The following is a 19,103-nucleotide window of genomic DNA, read 5'->3' as shown; positions in this document are numbered from 1 at the left end:
CTCAGGAGGTGGTCAAACAAGAGCATTAAGAGAAGTTTATCATTTCATAATGGCACAAAAGGGGTATCTTAAAAAATATAAAGATTCAAATGTTTTATTTTTAAATATTTTAGATGGGGATTATTGTGCAAAGAAAATTTAACTATTGAAGGAATTTGAGAATGAACAAATCTTTATAGGTTCAATGAGTGAGCTAAACAATATGCATTGGTTATTTGAAAAAGAGTGTCCCGAGGCTGACATGTTTCAGATATTTCTTTAGAATCACATCACTACTTTACTACTTGAACAAATCTTTATCTTATTGCATTGGTTATTTGAAAAAAAGTGTCCCTCGGTTAAAAGGGGAGACAAATAAATATACCTTGGGATAAAAAGGGGGTTTACTTTTTAGGGGGAAAAAAATGAATCGCTGAAAATCCCCCCATTCATTTACATTGGGAAAAGTGAGCCAGAATCAGTATATTCACCCTACTCATATAAATATGAAGATCTAAAAAAAAATAAAAATTAAATCTTATCTATATGAAGATCGAAAAATCGATGAAATCATACAAATATGAAGATCTAAAAAAAAAATCAATTAAATCATATAAATATGAAGATCTAAAAATCGATGAAATCATACAAATATGAAGATCTAAAAAACAAATCAATGAAATCATCTCAACATGAATATCTAAAAAAAAAAAAAAAAAAAAAAAAAAAAAAAAAAAAAAAATCGATGGAATTATATCAAAAGAAAGATCGAACAAGAAAAAAAATCTTAAAAGATTACAAAAACCCTCGCCAGGACATCTTTTGAGTGGTGTATTGTCATAGCTTTTAGGGTAAATCCAATATGGCTGCCAAACCATGTGACCAATGACATCATATGTGTGATCCTTTTGTTCCTCATGGACAGGCAATTATACGTGTAAAGTTTTGCCTCGATCTGTTCAGCCACTTCAGAGAAGATTTTTGAAGGGTTTAAAAAACAAAAACACAATATGGCTGCTGAATCACGTGACCGATGACATCATTATTTTTTTTTCTTCTGTGGACCAGTTTATTCCAAGATGACCCTCAAAAATTTTCATACCAATTGGATGTGATGTTCTGCATATGCAATTATGATGTCATAATGAGAGCACTTATGATGTCATAAAAAATTCACACTCATTCCTTATGAGGAGTACTTGCTATGTGCCAAGTTTCAATTTTTTCCTTGCGGTTTCAGAGATACAGTGGTCCAAAGTTTTTCCGTTATTCCAATATGGCTGCCACACCACGTGACGTATGATGTCAGAATTATCATTAAAACATTCTACATGAGTAGTCGCACCAATGGTGAAAATTTTGTCTCAATCCGACAAGCAGTTGTGGAGAAAAACATTAAAGTTCTTCGCAGACAAACAAGCAAAGACAAACAAACAAAACCACAGACAGACAAACAGACAGACTCAAATACAATACCCTCTCCGAATCCTTCGGCGAGGGTAAAAATCAACGAAATCATATCAAATCAACATGATTCCAGCCTTGCCCCCCCTGCTCTCTCTGTGATTTGTCCCAACCACATTTCCACAGGGCGCTCAAGGTCCGCCAACAACCCCCTTCTGGTAAAACTACCAAAATCACGAATCACTGCTCATCTTCACTCTTTCATTCCTCTTTTTTCCCACCTTTGGAATAAACTTCCTCACTCTATTCTTTCTCATTCTTCCCTCCAGGCTTTCAAAACAGCTGTTCACCACCACCTCTTATCTTCCCCCATCCAAATCCTCGATCTTTTCTACCCCCGATAATCCACCCAAGCCCACTTCCTTCAATTCTCCTGCTTTCCTTCCTGAAAGTCCCTTTAATGTCCATCTTCCCCTCGCCATGTTCCCTGTCCCATCCCCATCCCTCTCCCTTCCACAGTTCACCTGTGTCTGTTCCCCAATGTTTTGTCCCTTCCACTCCCGCCCCTCTTGTCTCATGCCTCCTTGCTGTGAGTTGTGTGTTAGCTCTCATACGAGCCTCGACCAAGGTATACAAAAAAAAAAAAAAAAAAAAAAAAAAAAAAAACATGAAGACAGTTTATCAGCTCGCCATTCAGACATGGAATATCCAATCGATACAATGAAAGTCAAACTGACTGTAACAAAAGTTACTTCCTTTCTGGCATATTGGATCTTGATGCTGAGCCAATGAATTTGCTGATCCAAGATAGATTTTACAAATACCCTTCCTGGTTGGAATCTGATCCAGTGTGTTGCTGCATATGTTTTGTTGATGAACATTGATAACAAGATCCTCATAAATGGATTGTTATTCTTGTTCGTCTTTTTTTCAGAATATACATTTGTTGCAAAATTTGCGGTTCGAGTATCATATCAAAAGTGCTTCCAAGTTTGAACAAATAAATCCTGTTATTCTGAACTACACAAAAATGATCAAACATGTCCAGCACAAGTCGTTCCCTGAACACACACGATGTATGTAATTAACGACCAATGTGCAACACATGTACACTTTACTCCAAATACATCACGTAAATTACTTAAACCCCAATTCCTACTATCATCCTCAGTTAGACAGTTAAGGAGATGACATAACAGACAATGTGAGCTTTCCTTCTTTCCACAGTGCACCTATTGTCCATTGAGTCACAATGAAGAAAAAAACTACCAATACCACATACTCTCTGTACAATTACAAAATGGCCAGAACAGAACACGGACTTAAAATAGACTGTTAACACTTGGAACAACATGGCATTTTGTTTATCTATGGAGGAGAGAATAACTCAAATGAAACATACCGTGATGTAGGTTATCAGAGAAACCTGCCACAGGAGATCCATCATGGCTTCCGGAATGCAATAGTTTAATTCGTGAAAGATTTTGTCCAGTTTGTTTCACTCAATGTTCGATGTTTGTATGCTGGGGAACAAGCAAATGATCACTTGACCGCAAAACATTCAGTTCAAGGTTTCATCTTTAATGGTGAATCACCTTCACCCCCTGATATCATTTCAATTTCAGTCTGCACCCCCATATTTTATGCATTTGTTCATATTCAGGTCATTAAACAGCATAATTAGTCCAGGAGGAAGGACCTGAAAAAAATGAAATCGTTCAACACTTCCTACAGAAAAGGTTTGACTTCACAGAGTGGTAGAATAGACCCTATAGAACACCTCCAGGTAGTATGTGGTTTCAAATTGTGGTATCATTAAAATTCTACAGGCCATTATACATACCAAGGGTACTTACCAAGAGGGTCACTGTGGGCTAGCAAAATTTAGGGGAGGGGTAACGTAAACGTGAATATCTTTGTCGAGACTCAACCAATTTTCAATATTGAGTTATCATTGGCTTTGTATTATAATTCTCTTTCAGAATATGTACAGAAATGTCGATATTCATTCAACTGTACAACCACAAGAGGGTGGAGAGAGATGAAAGTGATGTTCAGAAGCTGCTGACCATCATCACGTCAGAGATTATGACTGATCCCTTCTCCCTCGACAACGTTGATGATGGAATTTCGTCACTGATCAATATTGCCACAGGTATCAGGATGCCCCCAGATGCTGCTACACGCAAGGTTAACTCCTACCAGATCAGCACAGCTCAAATGGAAGCATTTGTTGAACAGAGATTGAATACCAATGAAGTGACATTTTGGGATTCCCTGCCAAACCTGAAGATCAAAACATTTGCCACACTAAGCAAGAAGAAAACAGTGAAGCTAACTGATGAGAAAGTTATCACTCTTAGTGCTGACCGTGAACTCTTTGGCCGCCTTCTGATCACAGGAAAGTCAAGGGACATCAATCTGAGAAAACTCCTCAGCTACGAGTTATCAACAGTGCCATTATCCCTGGCCCATTACGATGGCAGCTTGAGGAAGACCAACAAGAGCGTACTCATTGCTGAGTTAGAGAAGAAGGTAGATGTCCATCCAAAACTGCCACAAGTCACAACCAGCCAGATGTCTACGGCCCACATCGTTGGTGCAATGGCGCTGGTACAGATGACAAAGTCCGCTGGTGCTGCAAACTTCGGTGAAATGGAATTCAAGTATTACAGCCTGGTTACTGCCCCTCTACGTCGGAATGGTTGTCAGCGGGTTGATGTTGTCTTCGACCGGTACTCCAGCCTTTCAATCAAAGCTGGGGAGCGAGAGAAACGAGGAACATCTGCAGCCTTCGAGGTGACAATCCAAGGGCCAGCCACTCCTATTCCAAAGCAGTGGATCAAATACATTGGAAATGTAGAAAACAAAGTCAACTTGTGTGCCTTCTTGGCAGACACATGGTGCTACATGGGGGTAGACACTCTGCTTGATGGTCAACACCTAGTCATCGGTGGTGGTTTCAAGAACCCGCAGAAGTCTGTGCTAGTCATCAGAGGGCACTGCGAAGAACTGGTTCCCCTCAAGTCAGATCATGAAGAGGCAGACACACGAATATTGCTACATGAAAAACATGCCTCTCATTATCACTACAGGATTGTGATTCAATCACCTGACACAGATGTGGCTGTCCTCTGCACCACACACTACAGAAAACTCCAGTGTTGGGAGCTGTGGTTTTAGACTGGGATCAAGGATAAAGCTCGGTATATTCCTATCCACAGCTTGGCACACAAACTAGGACCTGAGCTGTGTAATGCTTTCCTCAGCTTCCACGCACGCACTGGGTGCGATTCAAACAGTGCACTCTCAGGACTCGGCAAGAAAAAGGGTTTCAATGTATTACTTGACAGTAAAGAGCATCAGACCATTCTGGGACAGCTTGGAGAAGAACCCAAGCTCAGCAACAGCACTTCAGAAGCATGCGAAGCCTTCATATGTTCAATGTACTCAACAACCAAGGGGGCTGGGAGTAAAGTGAACAATGTGAGATACTGGCAGTTCTGTCAAAAGGGACAAAGAAATGAAAATCTCCCCCCTTCATTCGACAGCTTACAGCAACATATGAAGTGAGGAAATTATCAGGCCTATGTTTGGGAGAGAGCATTGGAGCCTACACAGAGCCTTCCACCAGCAGTTGGGCATGGCTGGAAAATTCGGGATGGTGCCCTGCAGCCTGTGCTCATGACCAAAGATCCAGCACCACGGGGTCTTCCGGAGCTGACTGTCTGTCACTGCAAGAAGTCTCCATGTCTCCGAGCCGACTGCACATGCAGAACCAACCACATGCCATGCACAGAAGCATGTGCATGTATGGCCGAAGAAACTTGTGAAAATCCAAGAACAATCTTTGAATCCAATGGTGAAGAAGACGCTGACTAAAAGTTACAACAGATGACATCTTCATGCTTCCATGGCGAATGTGATTCCTTGTTGCCAGACACAAATATTACAAACCGCTCTGACGAATGTGCTTCCGTGCAACCATGCACAACTATTATGATTCGCTCTCACTAATGTGCTTCTGTGTTGTCATGCACAGCTCCGTGTCGACGATGACAACTATTATCATCCACTATGATGAATGAGTAGCTTCCGTGCTGCCAGAGACAACTATTATACTCGGCTTTCACTAATGTACTTCCATGTTGCCAAAGACAACGATTATGCTCGGCTCTGATGTATGTGCTTCCGTGTTGCTATACACTAGTAAAAGACGAACGCTAAAAATAACAGTTGCAGTTTTCTTTATGCGTGCCTCTGTATGTATATGAATTTCTGCAGAACAATACTTTCTTAAGCGTTTGATTTCCAAAATGGATACATACCAGTCGTAATTGAGAAACACCGTTCACCTTCATATGAGAACACAATTAAAAATGTCAGAAAGTTTGAATTAGTGTGATATTTTAGCTTTGGTGATGCCATGGCAAAGGCCATTTTCAAATAACTGCACATTCTCTGATAGAGAATTATAATAGGAAGCCAATGATAACTCAATATTGAAAATTGGTTGACTCTAGACAAAGATATTCACGTTTACGTTACCCCTCCCCCTAAATTTTGCTGGCCCACAGTAACCCTCTTGGTAAGTACCCTTGGTATGTAGAATTTTAATGATACCACAACTTGAAATCACATACTACCTCAAGGTATTCTATAGGGTCTATTCTTCCACCCTGTCAAGTCAAACCTTTTCTGTAGGGGGTGTTGAACGAATTTCCTGATTTGGCCTCATATGAGAAAGGGCTGCTGGACTAAATCCATCTCAATTATCTCACAATACTTCAAACCCCCTTTCCAAAGATAATTAACACTCTTTAATATTGTTACGAATTTCGGTCCACCCAGCGTGCGATCGGCCACGTAACTCAAATTGCGACCGCGTCGCCCACCGGAACGGACAATTCCGTCGTGACCCTCCTTGGAACTACCGCCAGGCGCGAGTCATGGGTGGGTCTTTCGACCCCACCACAATCGTGCCAATCGGCCACCCGCGCAGGATAGGGTTGTTCACCAAACTCAACCTACCTAAATACCTGCGCGGGTAGTTAACCAGGCGATCGTACCTCGCCGCTGGCCGCCAAGGACACGAACCGCTAAAGCGGTCCGTTCCGTGCTTCAGTGATAACCGAGCAGTGTTATCACTGGCCCCGACGGACGTGATTATTTACCGGGTGCTTACACCCCTCGACCAATTCCTTCCGTGATGCAAGATGGAACTTTCAAACAAGGGAAAGAACGCAACGAAACGGGGAACAGTTCGACAAGCACATTTATTGCACACTCAGACAAGCACATATTTTACAGCCATACAGTAATTCAGGCACGTATGTACAGTCAAGCAAGCAAATGAAGAGCTACAACTAAATAAGGTCTTTATTCCACACACACACTGAGACAATTCAACTTATAAGACAGCGCCACCACATGCATTTACACAAAAGCAAAGGAAAAAGCCACCCTCAAAGGCAAGGGTGGCAGACAGGTTCGTGGACCAAATGCGTGTGGAACCTGGATGAGCGGCCAGGTCCACTAGACCGAAGGGTCTTGCCCGCGCCCTCGTGGCGCAATGGCGGGCAAGCCGCGATATCAGCGTAGCTGCGCCTGGCTTCGTGCCCCTGGCGTGGCCGGCGAGCTCTCTCCGGAGCTCCCCGTCTGCCTTTCCCGTCGGCTTCGAGCTCTGTCTCCCCACTCTCCAGACTGCCGACACCGACACACTGCACTGCTGACCCTGCACTCGACTTGACTGCCCCGCTGACACTGCTTGACTTACACTCCACCGACTTCAGACTTGACTGCCGCTCTCCAGACCCTCCAGACTGCCACTCGACTGCCGCTCTCCAGACTGCCAGTCGACTGCCGCTCTCCGCCGACACTGCTGCTGCTGCCACTTCTCCACCGACACTCCTCCTGCCACTTGACTGCCCCGTCTCCCGACTCTCCAGACTGCACACCGACACTGCTGCTGCTGCCACTTTTCTGCCGACACTCCTACTGCCACTTTTCTGCCGCGAGCTGCACCGTGCTCACGCTTATATAGGCCGGGGAGGGGCGTGTATGCAAATTTCTGGATCACAGCGGGTTCGGAGGCGAGGCCACACCACCCGATGCTCAGCCATTGGGTGGATGAAAAGTGGGCGTGAATCATTCCTGATCTGCTTTTCCAGGCGAAAGGAACCCATTCACAACCCGTGGCACGACGTGTGGTAGAAAGGTGGAGGTGCTGGGAGTTTGCTGCGGTAGTTTGGGAAGGGTATTGGTGGTGGCGATTTGGTTGCTGGCGGGCGTCGTTTGAGAATGGCGGTGAAGCGATGTTTGCGGGGTGGAGTTGTGGAGGTAAAGAGGCGAAGGTTGTGGTGTTTGAGTTGTAGTTGTTTGGGAATGATGTTGGTGGTGGCGATTTGGTTGTTGGGGGATGATTGGTCCAAAATAATGTAAGCGAAAAGAAAAACGGCTAACTAAAAGGATCACAGCCCTGTGAACACGGAAATTCCCTCTAAACAACGGTGGGGAAATCTAACTACACAATTACTTATCGTCATAACTGATCTAAGGACCTTTATGGTGGTCTGCGAATTTCCACAGCCGTAACACTACCCCCTCCCCTTTTTACAGACTCGGCACGAGTCGCCGAATTTTCGTGTGCCATCATGTGTCGGTTCTCCCCTAGTACGTTTTACCTTCGGATCCCTGAGTTGCACATTCATGGTATTCGTGTCCCCAAAATAAATAACCTACGGGCTGAGTAACTAACGAAACAAACCCACTCATACGGACGACTTAAATAAATTGCCGGCGCTAAGACAAACATGCCGGAGGCGCACTCATATACAATACACAACTTAACAACTTAACCTTATAATTTTCACTACTCCATGCCCCAGGATCTATGGACTCTGCAAGAAAAACAACAGCCACAAGCAGGGGGCCAGGCTGCTTAAGCACAGTCCAAGGCCTCCCTCTTCTTAAAATGAAATCAGTGAACAAACAACCGGTGCACGGGCCGCTGGTACAGTCCCGTGTTGCAGCTGCCTACAGGGCAGTCCTTGCAAACGTGTGCGAGGATCCTGGTGCACATGGCAATGAACAAGAGGGGGGGGGATGCAAAACAGAACGGGGCTGGTGGACATGGGCAGTAGGCATGGATGGCAAAGGTAGGCAGGCAAGGCATGGCATGACAAGGCCGCTGTAGCAAACAGCCGGCAGATGATCGACCGGCACAGGCCTTGAAGCAAAACACCAGCAGACGATCCAGCCGGCACAGGCCTTGTAGCAACACAGCCAGCCGATGAAGTTGGACAGCCTTTGCCTTTCAGTGGTGGTTGGTGGAGGGAGTGCGGTGGTGCTGGCCACTCAGAAGGCGGGCTCGGACCTACCTAACAGTCTCCCTCCCAACCTATCGCCTTTGCCTGTCTCTGTTCATACCCACTCCCTTCATTTGTCAAAAACCAATTTAGCCCTCAACTTATTTTTTTGTTTTTTATTTTTATTTTCCCCACTATGAATTCGTCTCCTCACCCCCTTTATCGTCTTTGTCTGACTAACCTACTCCCAACCCCTATGTTCCCTTCCTGGAGGGGAATGAGGGAGAGCTAGCGTTCTGTGTCGAGGCCCAATGAAGCCCCAGGATAGCCTCCTCGGAGTTCAGCGATCTTTTACCCAAAGTGGGTTCAGCGGCCCACAATGAGCGAAGGGATGGATGGTGTGGAGGGGTACACTTCCTATCTACCCTATCCATTTAACTTTTGAACGACTTCGGGGCTTTCAACAAGCGCCTCTCGCCTAAACTATTGGTTCTAACAACCAGGATTCCCGTCACTTTTGTTGGTGTCCTTACAATTTCGGGCCTCGCCCCCCAATTTTCTTTCCGTGCCCTCACACGGTTTCGTGGCTGAGATGCGTGGCTCCCTTTGCAGGCACTACCCTCTGCCGATTCTCCGACGATGGCACCCCCGGGCACTACACTGCCTCCGAGCCTACCAGCTCTCTAAACACCAGGGAGTGCCCTCTCTGGCGACTCCCCTGAAATGCTCACGTGGCAGGCTGGCGCCCCGGGCCCCTTTCCGAGGGTCACCTGTGCCCACGCACTGCCCACGCGGCCTATGGCACCCCGAGCCCCACATCAGCGGGTCACCCATGCCCACAACACTATCCTGCCCCCCCATGGGCCCTTGGCCTACCGCAGCCGACTAGCCCGGTGCCCGGGGTACCCACTCAGCGATACTCACCTTTCGCAGCCACGCTCCCAACCCGTCAACAGGGCTCCTGCACCCCTCCAAGCGGGTATCGAGCCTACTTTCCCACCAACAACAAAACGACCTCCATTTTTGTCAATTTGACTTACCCCCTAACTCACTCTACACTGACCCTGGGGTCCCTTGGGCGGGAATCACTCCTCCCCCCAAATCACTCATCGCACCATGCATTCCACCTTCACTCCATTCACACAGACCCGCTGACCTTACTCACTCAACATGTACCTTTTCCACTCTTCAACTCTCACATTCAATCGCTGAACTATGCCATCCTGCTCACTACTTCCCCTAAACTGCTTCGTGCTCCATCGTCATCCCTTAAACTATAGCACATTCCTTTTAATACTACGTAGCGAAGCAACGTCCCCTCTACACACTCACAGTCTGTCACTGTCTCCGAAATGTCATTTCCCATCCTAAATCTGAACTGAATCCCTCTACCTCATCCATTCCACGGGACCCATGAGGACTTAACCCTGCCCCATGAGACCGGTCTCGCTATGCTAACCCTTCCCCCTAACTAGTTCCATCCTGTGCTTAGGACAGGGGGTCTTTCACCCCTGCCTCGGGAATCCTGTTCTCCCGAAAGCGAGGCCTGCTTTGCTCAACTTTTTTTTTTTCATCGCGCAGCACCAGCACGGCAACTCGCAACCTGCGCACCTTGCCCATGATGTCATGGCAGCTGCTCACACACCTCGTCCCTCCTTGGATGGTACCATCCGGCAGGGATACCCCTCCTGCCGGATTCCAACCACATGTGCAGCCATGACGTCACCCTGCGCATCAAAAGAAACAAGCCTCGCGTTTCGAGGGGTTCCCCACACAAACACATGTGCTCTGCTCGTCGGAGCTTCACACACACGCCCGCATGGAGAACCCATCCGGTCAAAATTCGTAATCCTGCTTACCTTTTGTCCATCCGCGGGATCGGCAACATCCACCGCTGGCGTTTACGGACCGGGTTTCACTCCCGCAGCCGCGCACGTGGCTGGATTTGAATCGCACACTCCTGTACACCAGTGTTACGAATTTTGGTCCGCCCGGCGTGCGATCGGCCACGTAACTCAAATCGCGACCGCATCGCCCACCGGAACGGACAATTCAGTCATGACCCTCCTTGGAACTACCGCCAGGAGCCAGTCACGGGTGGGTCTTTCGACCACACCACAATCGTGCCAATCGGCCACCCGCGCAGGATAGGGTTGTTCGCCAAACTCGACCTACCTAAATACCTGCGCGGGTAGTTAACCAGGCGATCATACCTCGCCGCTGGCTGCCAAGGACACGAACCGCTAAAGCGGTCCGTTCCGTGCTTCAGTGATAACCGAGCAGTGTTATCACCGGCCCCGACGGACGTGATTATTTACCGGGTGCTTACACCCCTCTACCAATTCCTTCCGTGATGCAAGATGGAACTTTCAAACAAGGGAAAGGACGCAACACGACGGGGAACAGTTCGACAAGCACATTTATTGCACACTCAGACAAGCACATATTTTACAGCCAAACAGTAATTCAGGCACGTATGTACAGTGAAGCAAGCAAATGAAGCGCTACAACCGAATAAAGTCTTTATTCCACACGCACACTTAGACAATTCTCCTTATAAGACGGCACCACCACAAGCATTTACACAAAAGCAAAGGAAAAAGCCACCCTCAAAGGCAAGGGTGGCAGACAAGTTCGTGGACCAAATGTGCGTGGAACCTGGATGAGCGGCCAGGTCCACGAGACTGAAGGGTCTCACCCGCGCCCTCGTGGCGCGATGGTGGGAAAGCCGCGATGTCAGCTTAGCTGCACCTGGCTTCGTGCCCCTGGCGTGGCCGGCGAGCCCTCTCCGGCGCTCCCCGTCGGCTTCGAGCTCCGTCTCCCGACTCTCCAGACTGCCGACACCGACACACTGCACTGCCGACTCTGCACTCGACTTGACTGCCCCGCCGACACTGCTTGACTTCCACTCCACCGACTCCAGACTTGACTGCCACTTGACTGCCCCGTCTCCTGACTCTCCAGACTGCCACTTGACTGCTGCTGCTGCCACTTCTCCACCGCCACTCCTACTGCCACGAGCTGTGCCGTGCTCACGCTTATATAGGCCGGGTGAGGGGCGTATATGCAAATTTCTGGATCACAGCGGGTTCGGAGGCGGGGCCACACCACCCGATGCTCAGCCATTGGATGGAAGAAAAGTGGGCGTGAATCATTCCTGATCCGCTTTTCGAAGCGAAAGGAACCCATTCACAACCCATGGCACGACGTTCGGTAGAAAGGCGGAGGTGGTGGGAGTTTGCTGCAGTGCTTTGAGTAGGGTGTTGGTGGTGGCGATTTGGTTGGTGGCGGGCGTCGTTTGAGAATGGCGGTGAAGCGATGTTTGCGGGGTGGAGTTGTGGAGTTAAAGAGGTGAAGGTGGTGGTGTTTGAGTTGTAGTTGTTTGGGAATGATGTTGGTGGTGGCAATTTGGTTGTTGGGGAATGATTGGTCCAAAATAATGTTCCAGAAAAGAAAAACGGCTAACTCAAAGGATCACAGCCCGGTGAACACGGAAATCCCCTTTAAACAACGGTGGGGAAATCTAACTACACAGATACTTATCGTCATAACTGATCTAAGGACCCTTTATGGTGTATTGCGAATTTCCACAGCCATAACAATATGTTGACATGAACTTGCAATGGAAAAGTAAATATATACTAGAAGGGCACTTGGGAGAGCACATACCTCCACCACATAATGCCTGATCCATGAGAACATATCGGGCTCAATAAATTTTTGAAATATCATGCTGTACAGGACCATATCGTTTTTGGCCCTATCTCTCAATGGTGAAGAATCAATTTAAAAATTAAATTATTCTCGTATCCAGATCCGGATCTTCACCAAAATCGAATCAATTCGTCCTTGCGATACAACCAACGTGTCCGCCAAGTTTCATCTCAATCCGTCCATAATTTGAGATATCGTGCACACAGACAGACAAATAGACAAACAAGAAAAAGACGTCGTGCAGAGCACGGTACTTGCACCATCCACCCAACCCCTCTCTAAAGGTTGCCATGGATACATCAAATTGCCAATTTCATAAAGATTAAAATTGACGATCTTCATCAAAGCTCAGGTCAATTGGATTATTTTTCAGATTGAAACAGATGATCCCGCACTCTCTTCAATCCAACTCTTCCCTCCAGGTCTTCAAAACAGCTGTTCACCACCATCTCTTATCTTCCCCTCTCCAAAACCACGATCTTTTCTACCCCCGCTAATCCACCCCAAACTCACCTCCTTCAAATTCCCTGCTTTCCTTCCTGAAAGTCCCTGTAGTGTCCATCTTGTTTACCCTGTGTACACAGCCTCATCCCTCTCCCTTCCACAGATCTCATGTCTCTGTTTCCCACTGTCTTTGCCTTCCCTCTTCCACCCCTCTTGTCTTCTGCTCCCCTCTTGTTGTACATTCTGTGTCTTAGCTCTCATACGAGCCTCGACAGTGAATACAAAAATAAATAAATTAAAATTAAAAAACTATCAGGAATTCACTTTAGCTGGACCCCATAAAGTTACCACGTTTCAGAAGGCCCCTGAAGAAATACACCAGTACCTCTCCAAGTTACCATGGTAATAATCCAGTGTGGCCAGGCACGGATCCATGATTTTAGGTTGTGAGGGGGGAATTTACATTGCACTGAAAAATATACAGTAATTTCTCCGAGCGGAGAGAGAGGAGCATTTTTTGTGGTTGTTTCCTTCTGTCATAGATTATAAAGACGATTTGTAATATAGACAATAACGCTCTTACACATTTGAAAAGAAGTTCTCAAAACTCAATCATTATTTTAATTATTGTCTCATCATAAAAATCCAATGGAATAAATAGCAGATATTACATATAATGAAACAAATGACATCATGATCAAAACAAATCAATACTGCTGACATATTGAACAAGGTCTGACATATTGAACAAGGTCTCACATAGAAGTGGCATTCGATCATAATTATGGTTTTGCCATCAGCTGAACATTTGTGTTCATCATTCTCGACGTGTTCATCATTCTCGACGATGTGAATCACTCATATAAACAAAGCTCCTTCTCCAACACACTCGATTCCTATTGTACACCTTGGAGAATTTCCCACGGTCAAACAAGCATGTTCTTGAGTCTTGAAAACACTGAGTGTCAAATTCAAACACAATGATTGGGACTCTGGATTACCTGATATTTGGTATACCATTCCACTTCTTGGTTCATGAATGGTGAGGAGAGAAGAAACATCTACGATGACAAATGAGTCCGGTAATTCGTTAATCATCAAGTGTCCACCATGGGAACGCACTGAATGGTACAAATCAGTTCCACATTGAATGCTGCGGACAACATCACCTGTGGTCTCAAGAATATCGGGTGATCCCACATTTCAAGATCACATCTTCGGTTATATACACCTTCATACAGATGAAAAAAACCGATAGCTTTTGATGGGAGGGGAGGGGTTTGGGGGGGGGTGCGCACAGGTGCCCCCCCGCCCCCCCCCCGAGCACTACAGACGAGCATCCTTTAAAATTGTAGACACAGCCCTTCAGCAGCGAGATGAGCTACTGAACACAGCATCAACTACTGGGTTGGCAGTACATCAGTGTTTGGAAACAACAGTTAACTGCTGAAGGGATAAAAATCGTATCGGTGTGTATCTTCCAATTGAAAGTGTTCCGGCAGAATTTCCACCCCAAACTGTTTTCGATGCTTGGGGAGCACTGACTGCGATATCACCTGATATGTGGCCTCTTTACCCCCAGGTGGAGAAACTCCCCCGGTTACTGCTCATTTGCCATGCTACTTCCTGCCAAGCAGAGCGCCCATTCCAATTTCTCCATCGGGTGGAAACCTGCCTCTAAAACGCTACGGAGCAACTGCAGTTAAATTCAGAGGCAATATATGTCACTTACATCAAGACCGGATAGATGACGTAAAGGTCCAGAGGACAACACAAGGATTCATCAACAGGACAGAAACTTGCCACAATGCATTTGGTTTTTTTTAAACGGAGGAAACACTGTGTATTACATTTACATTGTATTTCATGTGTATCTTGTCTGTCACAGCAGGAACAACTAGAAGGGCACTTGGTGGAACACATCACATCCCTCCACCATGCAATGCCTGATCCAAGAGAGCATATCAGGCGCAAGAAATATATCGGTTTTAGCCCGATCTCTCAATTAAATTTAAAATTCAAATTTTAAATTAACATTAAAAAAAATATATTCCATTTTAATTAAAAAAAAAAAACTAAATAAATCTCGTATCCCGATCCTGATACGGATCTTTACCAAAATCAAATCAATTCATCCTTGTCACACACCCAACCTCCCCATCAAGTTTCATCCAGACCTGTCCACAACGTGTTGAGACCTCTTGCACACAAACAAACAGACAAACAAAGAAGACAACGTTGTGCCGAGAAGATACTTGCAAAATGCACAAAACAAGTTTGACATGAAAAATAATTGGTGGTTGAATTGAATGACCAAATATACAAATCCTCTTCAACTTTCAAGTCAATCAGATGAAAATTGAGGATTTTAGAAATTCGGACGATGTTGACCTTTTGGCAGATGTGGACCTAGAAAATAATTGGTGGTTGAATTCAGTGACTTGAATTATAAATCCTCTTCAAATAACAAGTCAATTGCATGAAAATTGAGGATTTTAGAAATTCGGACGATGTTGACCTTTTGGCAGATGTGGACCTAGAAAATAATTGGTGGTTGAATCCAGTGACTTGAATTATAAATCCTCTTTAAATTACAAGTCAATTGCATGAAAATTGAGGATTTTAGAAATCTCACCTTAGTCGCTGATCCAAGCCCATGTTGACCTTTTGACCTCAAAAACCAGTGGGTTTCTTCGTTATGATAAACTCGACCGTGTGGTGACGTTTGGTGAAGATCGGTTTAAAATTGTGATCTGTCGGTGACAAACAGACGGAATAACAAAATGACTGATCAATATACTTGAAAAATCTTTGATTTTACAACCAACAAACAAACGGACAGAAAGGGGTCGAATAATAATAATAATATTACAGAAGTTCGTGTCTAAGACAGGGTCTTGCGACACACAGGAGTCAAATAATAATAGGCAGGTAAACTTCGTGTAAATCATTGGATGATTTGGATGAATCAGCCCAGGAATCCTGGGAATGTTTGGAGTCCGTTCCTCTGTGTTTATGGATCCATTCGTTGAATATTTTGTTGATCAACTTGAAAGCAGATGTCTGATGCTGCAGGAGGAGGGGCCGCTCGAGGAGGAGGGGCCGCTCGAGGAGGAGGAGGGGCCGCTCGAGGAGGAGGAGGAGCCGCTCGAGGAGGAGGAGCCGCTCGAGGGGGAGGAGCCGCTCGAGGAGGAGGAGCCGCTCGAGGAGGAGGAGCCGCTCGAGGGGGAGGAGCCGCTCGAGGAGGAGGGGCCGCTCGAGGAGGAGGAGGGGCCGCTCGAGGAGGAGGAGGAGCCGCTCGAGGGGGAGGAGCCGCTCGAGGAGGAGGAGCCGCTCGAGGAGGAGGAGGAGCCGCTCGAGGAGGAGGAGGAGCCGCGAGGATGAAGAGAGGAAAACAACACTGTCCATATTTGATGGTGGAGGTAATTACATCGTGAGGTTACTTACACTCCTTGAACAGTTTTGTTTTTCCTTTTCACAAAATCAGCTCAAAAATCTTGTGGAACAACTGCCCAACATGCTTGGAAAAACACAACACGTGACACCAAAACTGGATTTCCTTGATTCCAACTGAGGCTTGTCGCAAAGAAAACGAAACACACCGATGACGCATAATGCACAAAGAACACACGTCACGTGGCTGAAACTCAGGAATTGAGGATCCCAAGGCAGCCACCCGAACCATTAAACCAACACCAAGCTCACTGTCCTCAGAAGTGTCGACAGATGACAGACAGACACATAGATAGATAGATAGATAAATACAGACAGATGAGACATGAGATAGACAGATAGATAAATATAGACAGATGACACATGAGATAGACAGATGACAGATAGATAAATATAGACAGATGACAAATCTCCCTCCCCCAAAAAGTGTCGTTTGGAGACCCCATGTTTGCCCCACCTCGCTACACCTGTGTATATAATTATATATTTACTCATTATGTTTCTGTCTCCACCGTTTTGTTCTTGTTTTTCACAGCATCGGCTCTAAAATCTTATGGAACAAATCCCCATAATACCTTGTCCCCCCCTTCCTCCCCATAATACCTTGTCCCCCCCTTCATAGCTTGTCCCCCCTCCCTCCCCATAATACCTTGTCCCCCTCCCTCCCCATAATACCTTGTCCCCCTCCCTCCCCATAATACCTTGTCCCCCTCCCTCCCCATAATACTTTTCCCCCTCCCTCCCCATAATACCTCGTCCCCCCTCCCTCCCCATAATACCTCGTCCCCCCTCCCTCCCCATAATACATCGTCCCCCCTCCCTCCCCATAATACCTCGTCCCCCTCCCTCCCCATAATACCTCGTCCCCCTCCCTCCCCATAATACCTCGTCCCCCTCCCTCCCCATAATACATCGTCCCCCTCCCTCCCCATAATACCTCGTCCCCCTCCCTCCCCATAATACCTCGTCCCCCTCCCTCCCCATAATACCTTGTCTCCTCCCCCATAATACCTCGTCCCCCTCCCTCCCCATAATACCTCGTCCCCCTCCCTCCCTCCCCATAATACCTCGTCCCCCTCCCTCCCCATAATACCTCGTCCCCCTCCCTCCCCATAATACCTCGTCCCCCCTCCCTCCCCATAATACCTCGTCCCCCCTCTCATCAAACAAAGAAATCGCCGTGTTTCTCATCGATCACGATCTTATACAATCCAAAACAATAAAGATTAACATAATAAATCCAGAGTTAAACATCTTTGTAATGTAAAGTATTATAATAAATTACCTTTTATACATCCTGATCCAACCGAGCACCGACGAACAGCTCCGTGAATTATCAAACATAAACCCTATTTGGAAGCCATTATCTTCAACTCCAGAACGAACAAGACCGACATTACTCTCCGACGGTGCGTGTTCGAACAAGGGGCATAGTCTCACACAGGGCGTGTTCGAACACGTCATGACGAGGAAATGTGGTGGAACAATTCTTGTTTATTCTCGTTTTCAGACCCACGAGGTTCCACCAACCCCCCGGTCCCCACCTCACGGTTACAACCAACAACAAACAATATAATGATGATGATGATGATGATGATGATGATAATAATATAATATGTTATGATGATGATATGCTAGGTGGTCATATTTGAGCCATAATTGAATAATCAATAGTCAATAGTTGTATATTAATCAGCTGTCGGGAAATGTATCATGCTGTTTTCACTATGTCTTTGATAACCCTTTATGGCTCTGCAGCTGCACAACAGCATGTCCTTGGGAAAACTGTGTATGCTGATATCCCACACATTCCTGTTCTTAGTCATCACCAGAGTTTCGCCTTTGTTATGAGCAGGTGCCAGTGTAGGGGTGTAGGAGTGTACGAGTGTACGAGTGTACGAGTGTAGGGGTGTAGGGGTGTAGGGGTGTAGGGGTGTAGGGGTGTAGGAGTGTAGGAGTGTAGGAGTGTAGGAGTGTACGAGTGTACGAGTGTACGAGTGTACGAGTGTACGAGTGTACGAGTGTACGAGTGTACGAGTGTACGAGTGTAGGGGTGTAGGGGTGTAGGGGTGTAGGGGTGTAGGAGTGTAGGGGTGTAGGAGTGTAGGAGTGTAGGAGTGTAGGGGTGTAGGGGTGTAGGGGTGTAGGAGTGTAGGAGTGTAGGAGGGTACGAGTGTACGAGTGTACGAGTGTACGAGTGTACGGGTGTAGGGGTGTAGGGGTGTAGGGGTGTAGGAGTGTAGGAGTGTAGGAGTGTAGGGGTGTAGGGGTGTAGGAGGGGAGGGGTGTAGGGGTGTAGGAGTGTAGGAGTGTAGGAGTGTAGGAGTGTAGGAGTGTAGGGGTGTAGGAGTGTAGGAGTGTAGGAGTGTAGGAGTGTAGGAGTGTGAGTGTAGGAGTGTAGGAGTGTAGGAGTGTAGGAGTGTGAGTGTAGGAGTGTGAGTGTAGGAGTGTAGGAGTGTAGGAGTGTAGGAGGCTAAGAAAGTTATTAGTTTGCAAGATGAACTGTTGGGTTGCGAATCTGAGGATTGACTGATTCAACTTCCCTGAGGGCCCCTAGGGAGGGGGGAAAGAAGCCCACTGCCGCATTTATTTCTTTATTTCTTTATCCCTGAGCACACACTTGTAGTCCACACCCAGTTCTGCTTTTGTGTGATTATATAAACAACTGTTTTGAAGTAAGAATCTCAATGTGGTCCGGGGGCACCTGACTGAAGGGTCTTTGGGCTGCATTCCGCATGCGTAGTGCCATCTTCTGAAATAAATCGTATCATTCGAGAACCCTCATTCGACTCTGTCATTACT

The 19,103-nt window shown here is 46.5% G+C and overlaps 1 protein-coding gene across 2 annotated transcripts in view; it reads right to left on the bottom strand.

The window, feature by feature from the left end:
* The window catches only part of LOC147017314 (tumor necrosis factor receptor superfamily member 25-like), a 65,744-nt gene extending 47,991 nt beyond the window's left edge, over positions 1–17,753 (bottom strand). Inside the window, exons 1-3 of one of the 2 annotated variants that reach the window (XM_085846828.1) lie at positions 17,587–17,753; positions 15,484–15,601; positions 2,786–2,906 (exon numbers count right to left, since the gene is read on the bottom strand). In XM_085846828.1, coding sequence (XP_085702954.1) covers positions 2,786–2,830 — 45 coding nt within the window. In that variant the 5' untranslated portion in view covers positions 2,831–2,906; positions 15,484–15,601; positions 17,587–17,753. The remainder of the gene's footprint in view (positions 1–2,785; positions 2,907–15,483; positions 15,602–17,586) is intronic. The other variant, XM_085846829.1, reaches the window with a different exon arrangement.
* Positions 17,754–19,103: the final 1,350 nt, after the last annotated feature.

This window comes from Eptatretus burgeri, chromosome 11 (genome assembly GCF_056783735.1).
Source record: "Eptatretus burgeri isolate ZD-2024b chromosome 11, Ebu_testis_v1, whole genome shotgun sequence".
Taxonomy (NCBI): Eukaryota; Metazoa; Chordata; class Myxini; order Myxiniformes; family Myxinidae; genus Eptatretus; species Eptatretus burgeri.
Note: the sequence above shows the minus strand (reverse complement) of the source record. Positions and strands in the feature narration are given on the sequence as shown.